Raw genomic sequence first — 15,277 nt, forward strand, 5'->3', positions numbered from 1 at the left:
GAGTTGATTTGGATGCAAGTTATGGAAACTGTTAAATCTTCATTTTCTCATCTGAAAAATGGGAGCAATGATATGGTGGAGTTACAGTTTTCTCAGGCGTGTAGCATTAACAGTTGTAATCACCTTAAAACCTTTATATCATCCATGAAGAGAAATAAATATACATGATTTGGTGCCTTTCTCTGCTTCCTTTGTGGCTCAGCTGGTAAAGAATCTGCCTGCAGTTTAGGAAACCTGGGTTTGATCCCTGGGTTGGGAAGATCCCCTGGAGAAGGGAAAGGCTACCCACTCCAGTATTCTGGCCTGGAGAACTGTACAGTCCATGGGGTCGCAAAGAGTCAGACACAACTGAGCGACTTTCACTTTCACTTTCTGCTGACTCTGAGCAACTTCAGAAGAGTCCCCTTAGCTCCCTCCCTTGTTTATTTTTGAGCACAGATGAAGTAGATGGAACACACGCACACACACACACAAACTGAGAGCATGTAGCTGAGTTCATGTTAAAGGCACATTTTGGCCAACTCTGGTTTGTACACTTCCTGGTGTTGTTGGCATTATTAAGCTGGTTAACACAGGGAAAACTCCTGCCTGATATCTGTCCATGGCCCTGGGTGTGCAATAAATGTGAGCCCTTCCCCTTGCTGACAGACAGCTGATGCTCTGAGAAAGTCAGGACTCCATCTCCCTCTCCTGCACCCCGTGCACTTCTCCAAGCTAATTTATAGATCCCCTCACACCCCTGTTCATCTCTGGTTTGGGAAAGTGACTTAAACTTTCTGTGCCTCGGTTTCTTCACCAGTGAAGTGGAGGCTAATAATAGAATCTAGAATACAGGAAGTTTATCCTGAACGTTGACCATGAAAATTATATCCTAGGTGATTGCTGATTACCAGTAAATGTTTACAGCAAAGAAAGCACAATTTTTCAGTTCTTCAATTCTTTGTTAAATAGTTATGTCTGAAGTTAACAGTTTGGCTGCTGATAGGCCTCAAGGAATAAGACATTTTACAAATACCTTCCCCAAATTTCCAAGATCTGCGACATCTTATATGGAAGCCCAACCTTGTTCAAGGCAGATGCCTTATTATTTCAAATTACTTAGCACTGGGAATGGAGATATATGTGAAACAGAATGAAGGGCTTTTTAAAAAAATCTGTCTGCCTTGGACTTTAGAGAACCTTTTCCCTAATAACCATAAAACTATTATATACCTATTAAAATACATGAATAAGAAAATAAACCCCATTAATTCATATTCCTCTCAAAATTTATGACGTGATTGAGAGCTAAGTTAACTCCCTATAAAAAGTGGAAGTCATGTAAATAGGCTCTTGCTGCTGTTAAGTTGCTCAGTCGTGTCCAACTCTGTGCGACCCAACAGACGGCAGCCCACCAGGCTCCTTTGTCCACGGGATTCTCTAGGCAAGAATACTGGAGTGGGTTGCCATTTCCTTCTCCCAGGCTCTTGCTAGGAATATTTAAATACTTGCAGAAACAAACCTTTGAAACACCCCTTGTCCATAGGGATGTCACCTACATATAGTTGGTTACTAGGTAGAAGGAGCTCATCTAAATAGCTCCAAGAGTCCAGGAACTGCTAGACTAGACAGAGCACATGCTTCAGAAGTTCTGTGCGTGAGTGCTAAGTCACTTCAGTTGTGCCAACTCTTTGCGATCCTGTGGACTGTAGCCCATCAGGCTCTTCTGTGTATGGGTTTCTCCAGGCAAGAATACTGGAGTGGGTCGCCATGCCCTCCTCCAAGGGATCTTACTGATCCAGGGATCAAAGATGTGTCTTTTATGTCTCCTGCATTGGCAGGCTGGCTCCCTACTACTAGCGCCACTTGGGAAGCCCTGCTTAAGAAGTTATGAGACTCTAAATCTTTACAGGTATTGCATAATTAAGATATTCAGTTAAATATGACTGACCTTTCCCCTAATAAGGAGGTGTCATTATACAGAGATGGACATTAACATGACATACTCCAAGTACAAATGCTGAAAAAGGCAAGTCAAATTCACCATTCTGGGGTTTTCACCTTTGTATTGCTGCTCCGTACTGTTTCAAGGTCAGAATTCAACATATCCAGTTAAGGTTAGGGAAGGATTTTGAGGGTCTTCCCTGGTGGCTCAGCTGGCAAAGAATCTACCAGCAATGCAGGAGACCCCAGTTAAATCCCTGGGTCAGGAAGATTTCCTGGAGAAGGAAATGGCAACGCACTACAGTATTCTTGCCTGAGAAATCCCATGGATAGAGGAGCCTGGTGGGCTACAGCCCATGGGGTCACAAAGAGTCGGACACGACTGAAAGACTAAACCACCTGCAAGGATTTTGATCCCTGGGTACTGGTGATTCTGACAAAGACCTGCCCAGGCAATTGTGAACTTAAATAGATTTACAACTGCCTTCGATTTGTACTCTCTCCTACACAGAGCTTTCTAGAATGTGTTTCAGTCTGCGGAACATAACAGGATCTTGGCAATGCTAGGTTAAACAAAGTTAAACATGCTTTGTGGCAAGATTTCTTGTGGCCTTCACCATGGTGATGAATTTTCTAGACAGAGATGCAGTACAGATCATCTCCTAAGCTTACCTGACTCAAGGAGACTTTCTGTTGAAACATAGGAGCGGGTTCTTCAGAACACACTCTAGAAAACAGGGTAATAATACATCCATTGCATCACCAAAGTAAAATGTATAAATCAGTTTGAATCCTTCTAATGGCAGCCTGATCCCAAGGATATAGTCTAGACTGCTGGGTGGCCTTGCACAACCTGGCTCGTGTTTTCTTTCAACCTCCGCCTCTTTTTTCATCATGCCCTCTCATGTCCATGCTCCTGTGAGAGGGAACGACTGTGGATTCGCTGGAACAATGGGCCTCGGAGCCTGGCTCCACTTTTTCCTGGCTCCCCACTTCGCACCCCCAAAACGTGCCCTCCCTCACCTGCCTGCCAGCCTTAGCGTGGTTCACTGCTGCCCAGTTATAAGAGTGAGTTCTGGAGAAGCCTGCTTAGACTCCCAAGCATGCACTGAGGCCTCTTTTGTGTGTTCTCACACTCACTTCATGTTAGTCCCATCCCTGTATCTACTGTCCTGAGTCTAGGTGACCATCATTAAAATTTTTTTTTTAACTTTTTTATTGATTATCTGGCTGCACTGGGTCTTAGTTCTGGTATGTGGGACATTCCATTTTTGTTGTGGCACGTGGCACTAGTGGTAAAGAACCTGCCTGCCAATGCAGGAGACATAAGAGATATGAGTTCAACCCCTGGGTTGGGAAGATCCCCTGGAGAAGGGAATGGCAACCCACTCCAGTATTCTTGCCTGGAGAATCCCATGGAGGGACGAGCCTGGAGGCTGCAGTCCATGGGGTTGCAGAGAGCAGGACACGACTGAAGGGACTGAGAACTCACATGGGACCTTCAGCAGGAGCACTCATAGTTGAGAACCAGTTCCCTGACCAGGGCTTGAACCCCAGCCCTCTGCCATGAGGACTTGGAGTGTCAGCCATTGAACTACTCACCAGGGAAGTCCCTAGCTGCTCATCACTGAAGTTGGACTGTGTTCTTTTATTTCTCTTTACTGAGGTATAGTTGATTTACAATATTGTGTAAGTTTCAAGTATATAGAAAGTGGTTCGGTTCTATGTGTGTGTGTCTGTATGTTTTTTTTTTTTTTACTCTTTTCATCATCGTTTATTACAAGGCATTGAATGTAGATCTTGTGCTAAACAGTAGGTTCCTGTTGTTTATTTGCTTTATGTATGGTCGTATGTATCTGCTAATCTCATTCATACTCCCAGTTTTTCCCTTTCCCCTCCTGCCTCATTGGTAACCAAGTTTGTTTTCTACCATAAGTTTGTTTTCTACCATGTTTGTTTTCTGTCCATGAGTCTATTTCTGTTTTGTAAATAAGTTCATTTTGTGTACTATGTTTTAAATTCCACATATATGTGGTATCATATGATATTTGTCTTTCTCTGTCTGATTTACTTTCCTTAGTACACCGACCTCCAGGACCTTAGGGACTGTGTTCTATACACTGTCCATGCTGAATTCCCAGGGCCTACTATGCCGGTGGCTGACACACGGCAGGCCATAACTATATTTGTGGAATTACTGAAGTGATAGTTCTCGTGAGATGGTTGGGGGCAACCCAGTGTGGTTAGTAATTTGGGACTGCCTGGGCCCACTCTGTGGGCACATAAAAAGCTTGACTTTCCTGTAGGTAGGCAGCAGAGGATCCCTGCTTTACCCCGGTCACCAAGTAGTCTCTAGGGGACAATTATGAAGCTATTGATCTATGATCAATTATGACCTATTGATCTACATTAACAGGGATGCAGAAGTGGCCCATATACTGGAGTTTCTACACAAGGACCTCTTTCTTGACTCTGAGACACTGAACCCTATCAGATGGATGTGGGAGCATGATGCAGAGATGACCTAAAGAAAAGGGAACCTGGTTTAACACCTCAGAGCCAGCTTTGGCTCAGAGCCATAGCCTCAGGACAGCCTGGCACAGGTCCTTCTTCATGGAGCCCTTCTTCTCTTTGGCATCCCGGGAGATAGCATCAGCGTATCCAGATACACCATGTAATTTCTTTCTCGTCACTGCTACGACATCTCAGATTTCTTTGCCATTCTAGAGCAACAGCACTGATGATGTGTCCATAGCTCCCATCCAGAAGTCTGGCTTTGTAGCAGGCTCACATAATAGATAAAGCTGGTCACACCATCAGAGTGTGCACTAGTCCTTTAGGAAGGGACTAAAATCACTTCCCCAGAACTTGGACTTCTCTATGACTTCTGAGCAGATCTTCAGGATGGTGACCAGGAAGATACCATGCAAACCCAGGGGTAGCCGGTAAAGAAGGCTTTACTTCTTCTAAAGTCACTAGACCAGATGGACACCTCTAATTCAGGGTATGCCCAGGCTGCTGAAGACTCACATCTTGCTCACTTCCTGCTGCTTTCTTCTAATCGTCCTGCAGTTAGGATGGGGTTTCTGACCTCACGTGTGCCACAGGAGAGAACTTACTGCACACGTCAGTTTCCTTAAAGGCTCTCCCCACGTTGGCCATCACACAGTTTCACAGTCGTTTCCCCACACATTGGTCTTAGAGCTTCTGGCAGCCACTCCCACCACCTTGATGAGAAAAGAGATGGGTGCAGTATGTGTATGTGTGTATGCGTGTACATATACTCACGAACAGCCAGCCAGCCGTTTTTTTGTGTTGCAGTCCACTCATGCACTAAACTCAGGCAACAGGCTATACTGTGGTCGTGCAAGAGTAGCTCTACTGGCCTTTGAGGGCCTCTGGGATAAAGCCACAAAGCGTGCTGCTCCCCCACCAGCTGATGCCCCAAAGGGAAGGATGCAAATTCTTGTGTATTTTTTGGATTCCTTTCATCAGGAGAGGTGAACAACTTGATGGGAATGCATCTTGCTGCTATTGTTGGGATTTTTTTTGTCCAGAATGACAAACTCTTAATGAAAAGTTAAATTCCAAGGCATAGGAAAAAAAGCTAGAATTAGAATCCAAGTCTCCAGACAGAAGCCTCAATGCTTCTCAAACTCACTGCCTCTGTTAATCAAATTGTAGTCTTGTATGGGTGGGGTAGGAGCACAGAGTGAATGAATGCGGAGTCATAGCTTCCTCTCTGCAATGAAGCCATATGTTTCCTGAATTAATAGAGATATTATTTACTGCACATGTAAAATAGACAAAGGCCACTTCGTGATGTCATTTTCTTATAATTTCTTACAATTTTCTCTATGTTTTTAGAATTAGGACTGACTTTTTTGCTACAGAACTTAAGTTTAATTTCCTAACAGATGTGAAGGAGGGGTAGTTAGTTATGACACAGAAAATTTTATGTTAAATAACTAGCACTCTGAAAAAGTATGGCAACTTCAGTGAAAGCTACTCCTTTACATTGGTTTCACTACTTAGAGGTAACCTCACAACATGCTAATCAGTATTTTGCTGCCCATTTTACCTTATAATCCAAAGGATGGGAAAGATAAAGTTCACCATATAGATCTGATTAATTGAAAAATATCGGTTCTTATTGCTGACATTATGAGGTTAGAAATAGCATCCTATGCTAATCTGCAATGCCAAGAAATGAAGATGGTTTAAATCAGATCTCATGACTAATGTATGAGATCCAAAGTTCTTTTATTCCTGGCTATTTTAGAAAACTGGGGTGTATTTTTACCCAAAAAACTAGTTCTGTAAGATTTATTGAGATAATACAAAATACCTTATTACAAACAGCTCGCAATCAAGATTTTTTTCCTACTGATGATCACAGAAACTGTTCCTCAATTTTAAATTGTTTCAAAATTATGTATACATGCAACGGGTTAAGACCGGGTTACTTTCTGTGGGTGCTATTCCACTTTAATTGTACTTTATTGTAAGTTCATTTAAACAGAAAGAAATATATCTAGCAATAAAGTGTGCCTGTTATTTTTTCTTGTTTTTGTTTTATGACAAACTGTGAAATGCTGTGTTTTTCCTATAGTTTTAGTCCATGAAATCTGCACTCTTTCCACTTGATTTAGGAAGGACCCTTAATTACTGCTGTCATTAGCACCTAGTGTTCAAAACAGTCTGTTAAAATGTACTGTTAGTCTCACCTCTAAGTCCCTGCTTGCTTTATTTCATTTTTTTTCCCAAGGGTAAGTAAAACAATAACTGCCCTAATAACAACAATCATGTACAGCGAATCAAATAACATTTCAAGTTTTTTGTTGCCTATTTCTTTTTCTTCAGAATTCCGCTTTTGTGTGTTAAGATTGGCCTAGAGTTTGAAAAAGTGTCCATAAGTAGGGTTACTACTACCGAGGACTTACTACCTGGATTTTAAAAACAAGCCACTTATTTGCCTTTTTCTTTCCACATGGATATGGATGACAGACAACTGCTGCGAAGCTTTAATGTTTCTGCCTGGTCATGCACAGTTCTGCAATATATGCATAAATGTATATCAACAACTTGGGATCGCTTGATAACCTCGCTCGGAATAAGGAAATCCAGCCAGGCGCGTCCACGCGGCAGTCCGCGCGTGCACACACGCACACATACACCCAGGCGCGAGCACGCGCGCGCACACACACACACAGACACATACACACACAGGTCAAAAGTTGATTAATTCCCGAGATCCCCCAGAATCTTTTTCTCTTTTCTGCCAGCGCCGACTTCCCAGGCCGGGTGGCAGTGAGGCTGGGGGCGTGCGAGGGGCGGGGAGGAAGAGCAGAGGGAGGCGGGAGCTGGGTGCCGCGCGCCGGTGCGCGCCGCGCCCGCTCCTGCCGGGTGAGAGTCCGGGCCGGGTTTTGCGCCGTGTCCCCGGGCTTGTCTCACGGCCTCCAGCCGCCGCCGCTGCCGTGTTTACTGAGCTCGCGCGTCCTGATATCACTCCGCTGGCATGGAGGAGGAGGAGGAGGTGGAGGAGCGAGAGGAGGAGGAGGAGGCGGCGGCGGCGGCGGCGGCGGCGGCGAGCAGTTGATCATTGTGATGGTGGCAGGAGCAGCGGCGGCAGCGGCAGCCCAGCCGAGCGTTAGGGGCTGCTCTCCGCGCGGCGTTTTGCAAAGGACTTCACCGATCTACTTTTGCAGTCGCCTCGGACTGTCCATGTGTTTACTTCCCCCAGCCCGAGGATTCGATATCTAGGTTCCTGTGAAATGCAGCTGAGCAGCCAAAGTACTTTGAGAACACGGGGCGGCATAAACACCAAAACTTTTTTGTGGAAGGAAAATGCAATAAGCAAGCTTGCCGTTTTCCGATGCGGCGTGGAGTGAGTGTGTGTCGCGCGTGTCCGCACTGAAGCATATGCTTGTGTGTGTACATGGGTTGTGTTTTTCGGTACGTAGGGAGAAAATGCTTGCCAACCACCGGAAATCTCTTGGAATTTATTAGAAAATAATGGATTATGAAAAGAAGGCAGGCGCAGAGCGGATCTTCCCTTGAGTTGCAACCCGATTTGCTGCTGGCTCAGTTTGTTGTGATTCTTTTTGTTGATAGGTGTCTGATGGTATTCTGATAACACCCCCCCCTTTTTTCCCCTCGAGCTTTACAGTTTAAAAAAAGGAAACAAAAAAACCACCCCAAAATCTCTCCCCCCCCCCTTTTTTTTTTCGCCCGGTCGGGATCGCTGTTTCCATCCATGTGCTTGCGTCTCCCCCGCGTTCCACTTAAACTATTTTAATCCTTGGACCCAAGGAGGAGGCTGATAGGGGGTGGATAAAAAAAGTTCTTCCAAAATAGTGTGCCCGGGGAGCAGGATGGGGGATTTCGCAGCCCCCGCTGCTGCCGCGAATGGCAGTAGTATTTGCATCAACAGTAGCCTGAACAGCAGCCTCGGCGGGGCCGGGATCGGTGTGAATAATACTCCCAATAGTACTCCCGCTGCTCCGTGTAGCAATCACCCGGCTGCCGGCTGCGGCACCGGCGGCTCCGGGGGCCCGGGCGGCGGACCGGCGGCCGTCCCCAAGCACAGCACGGTGGTGGAGCGGCTCCGCCAGCGCATCGAGGGCTGCCGGCGGCACCACGTCAACTGCGAGAACAGGTACCAGCAGGCTCAGGTGGAGCAGCTGGAGCTGGAGCGCCGGGACACCGTGAACCTCTACCAGCGGACCTTGGAGCAGAGGGCCAAGAAATCTGGCGCCGGCGCCGGCAAGCAACAGCACCAGAGCAAACCCCAGCAAGATGCGGAGGCTGCCTCGGCGGAGCAGAGGAACCACACGCTGATCATGGTGAGGGCGCGCTGGCAGCGGGCACGGGGCGCGCGCATGAGAGGGGGGGCGCGTGGAGCTTCTTAACAAGGGGGCGCGGGGATCTGATTTGCACGGCGGGCGAGGTGGGCTGAAGCCGAAGGGTTAACGTCAACTTTTTTGAGCTAAAGCTGCCGTCGCCGCTACCTGTTAATCTGTCAGGGTTGTCAGATTTGGGGAAGACGGGGCGAGAGGAGGGGAAGCCAGTCACGACTGCAAGGGGAGGAGGGAGCCTAGAGGAGCGTCGGAGTAAGGCACTGGAAAAGTTTTACCCCCCTCTCCCTTTCTTAGATACCGATGTGAAAGAGTGTACCGAGTTGAAACCTCGCTCCTCCTCCTCACCGCTCCCTACCCCATCCCTCACCTCGCCGCCTGGGCTCCCCAGACCCGTCCCCCTTCGCCCACCCCGCTCAGCACATCCGCCGAGTGTAGGGAGGAATTGATGCTGTCGCAGATTCTGGGCGGGCACCAGGCTCTCGAACCCCGTGGGGAGGAGGAGGGATGGAGATGCTCTCGCCTCCTCTCCCCGGCTCACCCCCTTTGGGCTGAGAAAGTCTAAGAGTTTTGTGAATGAACTTTGAAGTGGGTGAGAAACAAGCGAGGGTGGATGCGCGCCCGCGCGCGCGTCGGTGAGGGCGCGCGCGGATGCGGGGCGCGGGTGCGCTCCCTCGCGGTTCGAGACCCGCAGCTGGCCCGGCAGGTGGAGCGGCCCCGAGGGTCGAGACAGGAGCGGCTCGCCGGGGCGGGAGGGGAGAAAGACTCCCTGGGCTTGCGCCGAGAGTCCCCGTCACGCAACTCCGCAAGGGGGAGTCTCTCCCCTCCTCCTCTTAAACTTGCTTGCACGGAGCTTTCTCCGCTTCTGTCTCCCGCCCCGTTCCCCACCAACTTTCCGGGCCTTTCTGATAAGCCTGGAGGAGTGGAAGGTAGTGGGGAGGTGAAAGAGGCTTAAATGGCTGGGTGGGTGGGTTCGAGGTAGGAGGAGCAGCCAATGGCTTAACTTCTCGGGAGGAAGGGGCAGTTCCCACCCCCTAACCCTGAGGGTGGAATCCTTTCTCCCATCTCCACTCTCCGGTTCTTTGGCTTTCCTTTCGGGGTTGGGGCGGGGGGGGGGGGGGAGGGGGGTTGGGAGCCGGAAGTTTAGGAAAGGTGTCTGCAGCCCCCTCCCCCGCCGCGCCGCCCTGGTTTGGGTTGCGCGCGTGTGCGGGGTGGGGCGGGCGGTGGGAACCCAGGAGCGCAGCGGCGCCGCGCGCCTTCGCCCGTTTACCCCGCAGACCGCACCTCGATCGGCGGCGCGGGAGGCCCTGTCGGTGTGCGGCGTATCAATAGCGCACGTCCCCGGTCTGGGGGTCGTAGGCGCCCGGGGTGGTGCGGGTGCTGGCGCGGGCTTTCGCCGGGCGTTCCGTGACAAAGAGCCGGCTGGGGGGAGGGGAAGAGGAGAGAGGCCACTGCGCTCACTCCCCACCTCCCCCCACCCCGCACGTGAAGAGGAACAATTTGTTTATCTTGGGCTTCAAGAATCCTTCCCTCCTCCGGGTTCTCCGAGGCCGCCCAGCCCCTCCTCCCTCCTCTCCCTGCTCGGCGCGATCCTGCCCAGTCCCGCCGGCAGCACCTTCCCTCCTCCTTTTCCTTGCCCCCCACCCCTTCTTTTCCTCCTCCCACCTTCCTCGAGCCCGCCTTCCCCCTCCCTTCTGGAACGCGGCCGTGGGGGAGGGAGCGGGAGGCGCTTTGTCCGCTTCGCGGCTGGGCTCGGCTCTGGAGGCAGCCCGGCTGGGAGGGGCTCTGCGCCTGGCGGCCCTGCCCCTCCCCTGGGGACCCGCGCTCCCCCCGCGCCCGTGCGCGAAGAGGCGGACACGGTGGGGAGGAAGAACGACGGTCACAGAGTCAGGGAGGGAGGTTCTCGCTTTACAAACAGGAAGCCGAAAACCACTGACACCCTAGCTTTTCTGATTGTACCCGGAGGCGGGGCGGGCCTGCATCTCGACTATATCTCGCGTGCCCTGGTGGTACCCATTTCTCTCCCGGTCCGCGCCGTCTGCCACTCCCCGCCCCCTTTAGCGCCCTTCCACGGACGAAGAGACTCACTTTTGTACCTAAGACTCAAGTAGCATTTGAAAGGCACTGGGAATATCACCCTTGCCTGCTACACGCCCTCTTTTCCTGTTTCTTTTCTAAGCCCCACGCGCTCGGATTGCGTAGAAATGGGCTTCTTTTGGGAGCCTCCAAAATCTTAGTCCCAACAGCCTCTCTGCCGACCTTTCGGGATTGGATGATTGGAGGACTACCGCGCCAGCTGGGCAACGCGGGAACAAAAGCCGGTGCCTGGTCGCTTTTGATCGCAAGCGAGAGCAGTAGAGTTTGCAGCCAGAAAGTTTTAGGTTGTGTTCCCTTGTGGGGGCCATATGGGCCCTGGGAGGGGTAGAGATGGGGGACTCCTGGTGCGCGCGCCTGGGTTATGATACACCCGCAGGTGGGAGACAGTTCAGGGTCCTGATGTTATCTGGAAGAACATAGCAAGCCCAAACCAGAGCTCGCTTTTGAAAATGAAAAGATAGAGTTTACTTGAATAGACGACTCGTAAGCTGTACGTTTCATGGCGAATCCCAGTTCAGCAAGTTAACAGCTAAACTGGAAAAATGATTGCCTGAAAATAACATTCTTCTGTCAATTTTATGACAAGAATTTAGCTTATTGATGAGACTGATGTACAGGAGTATATTTTAGCTTCAAGTGTATTTCATACGTGCATCTCCCATTGATGCGTGGCACAAGTTTGTGTGATGAGTGTAATGAAAATCAACAGCCTCCAGTCTTAAGCCGAGTTGCATGTAAATTCTATGTACCGTATAAAATGAAGGGGAACAAGTTAACATCCTCCTCTACAAGTTATTTTTTCTTTAAAGATAATTAGCTCAAAATTTTACATAGAACCCTGAAATGAAAGAGTATTTCAACTTGGCCTGTTTATGAGGTAAAAATCTTGAGAGAACAGGTTGCAAAGAAAACGTTGATCTTGAATTAGCAGCTTGGGCTAATTCAAGCCCCTAGTTGGGCTCTGGGGGAGGGGGCACAGAGCAATTATATTTAGTTCTCAGATTGAGCTCTCTATTTGGAAGGCCTTAAAGAAAAGCAGCAATCACCCAGAGTCAGATAATAATAATGGTGATGATAAAAATAAAGATGAATAGGATTTTTTTTCTGTTTTATTGCTTTTGTTTACCTTCTTAGGGCCAATATGTCTAAAGTACTAAATATCGATTAGTTCTCTTTCTGCTTGATTTGGGTTCAGAAGGCAGTCTAATAATCAAGGCTTACCTCTTTTGATTTGTTTTCTTATCTTTCACATTTACAAGCATAGACATGAAAAACAAGCAAGAAATCCAGAAGCAGGGTGGGTGAAGAGACGGAAATCTTCCTTGGCTCCAGGCTCCTGGGAAGGTGGTAAAGAATCCAGCTGCAAGAGAGGCAGGAGATGTGGGTTTGATCCCTGGGTTGGGAAGATGCCCTGGAGAAGGAAATGGCAACCCACTCCAGTGTTCTTGCTTGGGAAATGCCATGGACAGAGGAGGCTGGCGGGCTACAGTCCATGGGGTTGCAAACAGCAGGACATGACTGAGAGCCTGTTAGAGAGTAGATGGCCCAGGCCTGGGTTTGAAGCTGCATTCCCTCAGGTAAAAGATAGTTTCTAGACGTTAAATGACTTTCTCTACACATACTGTATATCAGAAGGGTCTCACCCCCACGCCCCCACCCCCAAGAGTTGCTGGTAAGAACAATGCAGTTGAAAAGATGGCTTTTCCTGAAGTAGTTTTGTTTGTTGTAGCAGAATGAGACATTGTTCATTTTCTATACTTGAAACTGAACCCCTGGATAAAATTTTAAGACAAATTCCCTGACAAGTTCATTCTCATTCAGGCATACCAAATGCATGAGGATGCAGCCCTCAGAATCTCAAATGGTGGTAGCTTACTTGACCTGGATAAATTCTGTTTTCATGACCTTTCTACTTATCAGCACTATCATAACTTTCACAGTGTGCTTAATTTATACACAGCTTAGAGACTGCATAAATCTATGTGATTCCTGCTCTTAAGAGTTTATCACATTGTTTATTTGATAATAAGCAGATTAAACGCTGTTTTAGAGAAAACTACAGTCTATCCAAAGTGTTTGGATTTCTAGTCTTGTCTTTGGAAAAGACCCTGATGCTGGGAAAGATTGAAGGCAAGGGGAGAAGGGGACAACAGAGGATGAGATGGTTGGATGGCAGCGATGAACATGAGTTTGAGCAAGCTCTGGGAGTTGGTGATGGACAGGGAGGCTTATACTGCTGCAGTCCATGGGGTTGCAAAGAGTCAGACAGGACTGAGTGGCTGAACTGATCCAAAGTGTTCTTTCTCATTACCTCCTGGAAGAGATACAGGAAATACCAATATACTAGTCCAGGGCTAAACCTCCTTATAAATGAAGCTGGTTTGCCTTTGCTATTCCTGTTGAAGGTAAATTGTTGGCTTTGTAGTCAAGTGTTTTTGCAAGCCTGTTAGGTCGAACCATTTGTGAATCTTTCTTATGAACCTTTTCTCTGGCTTATCCTGTTCTACTGCTCTTCTGGGTGATAGGATTTGACAGTATCTCTTGAAAAACTTTCCATAGCCCACACAGGGTGTGCCTTAAGTTTGTGAAAAACTTTTTGAAATTTCGTTTCTCTTCACAAGTGTTTGTCTTTTAATTCTCAAGAAGCATTAAAAAAGAAGGCGGCGAAGAAGCACCAGTACATACTCAATTGTGTTATATATGTTCTTTAGTTGTGGTACATTTTATTTAGTAATGGGTAGCCAATGATCAGAAAAGTAAAAGCATAGTTAATCATTTATCATAATCTAAAATGCTCTTTAGGCTGAGTTTCTTATCAGGGGAAGCTGAGTTTTCAGGGGGATAGCATGTTTGATGCTTTCTATCCTGCCTCGTTAAGAGTCTTTGGAGGTTTTCTGCCACCTGATATGAAGAAAATAAACAGTCCATGGATATGGTGTACTGACATTTCCGAAAGCAGGATGAGAATTTTAAACGGTAAAACGGAGCTGTACAGAGTTGTTTTCTACATATCTCTCTGAGACTGATAGCCAACTGTTGTGAAAAAGGTTTCCTGATTGGATTTTTCCATTTGGTTGAGATACGAATGCGGGAGTCTTTCTCTCTCTCTCATTAGTGCTGCTACCGGAGAAGGAATCTAGTATAATAAACCATTCTGTACACTACACAGTAATTTTTGAAGACATCTCTAGTACTCATGTTTTATTTAATGTCATGGAGTTTTACTTGTGATCAGTGCTCCATGTGTATTAATTAACACTTCTGTGCTACATTTCTGAGCTTAAGGTGGCTAACTTCTGTCATCTCTTTCCACATTACCCATCATAGAGAACTGTGACATCAATCAGACATCAAAATCTTATAAAAAGGAACATATTTAAAACTCAGTCCCAAGGTTTTAATAATATTTGTGTTTTAGTTCTCCCAGATAGCTTTGCATTTTCAGAGGCTGATTACTGAGTTTTCAGAGCCAGCTGTTTGCTTTGTTTTTCTTTTCTCCACCTGCTGCCAACCTTTTGGTCTTTTCACTGATCTTTCGCACTTTTACCAAAGAATGGGAAGAAGCAAGAAGAAGACGAGTTTAGTGCTTCCTCCTCTTATAAGTAATGAACTGGATAAGATACCAATTATTTTGGATTAATTATGGGTTTAATTTAGTATACCATTTATTCTTCATTAGCGCAAATCATAGAGAATAGACTGAATTTCTAAATGTCATTCATACATTTTACGATATTGGTACACAGTTCATAGTGCTTCATAGAAGTGAAAATGCTGCACGGGGATGATCCAGAGAGATGATATGGGGTGGGAGGTGGGAGGGGGTTCAGGATTGGGAACTCATGTACACCCGTGGCTGATTCATGTCAATGTATGGCAAAACCAATACAGTATTGTAAAGCAAAATAAAGTAAAAATTAAAAGAAGTGAAAATGCTAAATCACACTCTTGCATCCAAGACTTTGACAATGTAGTATTTTTTTGGTAGAGTTTCAGTATTATTTTAGCTAGGTTTAAGGGAATAACGGGTCTTTGTTATTTAGTTACCATTAGCCTTGATGCCAGTGACTTCACAACAGTCGCAGGCTGTTATTCCCCTTTTGCATGACATTTTAAGTAAAATAATATGCTTATTTGCCTGTTGTTTCAAACTAATTTGACACTACAAAAAACGTTGATTTACAGATGACCATGCTGGAGTTATTGGATCCCCCAAATTAAATTTTCATTAAAAAATACAGCATGCTTTTCAGACACATTCCAAAAATTCATTGATTCGTGTTTGTGAGATGGAAATGGAACTTTTGGAAAATTGACTAATTAATTTTCCTAAACTTAGAAAAACAAAACACTTTTTTTTGTTGTTGTTTAGCAAAGCTTAAAGAGCTAAAGGAATAGTA

General features: G+C 46.9%; 1 protein-coding gene across 2 annotated transcripts in view; it reads left to right on the forward strand.

The window, feature by feature from the left end:
• The first annotated feature begins 7,524 nt into the window (after positions 1 to 7,524).
• MAML3 (mastermind like transcriptional coactivator 3) overlaps positions 7,525 to 15,277 on the forward strand; it is a 450,956-nt gene continuing 443,203 nt past the window's right edge. For both annotated transcript variants that reach the window (XM_027956264.3, XM_042234330.2), the window contains exon 1: positions 7,525 to 8,768. In XM_027956264.3, the coding sequence (XP_027812065.2) occupies positions 8,298 to 8,768 (471 nt within the window). In that variant the 5' untranslated portion in view covers positions 7,525 to 8,297. The remainder of the gene's footprint in view (positions 8,769 to 15,277) is intronic.

This window comes from Ovis aries, chromosome 17 (genome assembly GCF_016772045.2).
Source record: "Ovis aries strain OAR_USU_Benz2616 breed Rambouillet chromosome 17, ARS-UI_Ramb_v3.0, whole genome shotgun sequence".
Classification (NCBI taxonomy): Eukaryota; Metazoa; Chordata; class Mammalia; order Artiodactyla; family Bovidae; genus Ovis; species Ovis aries.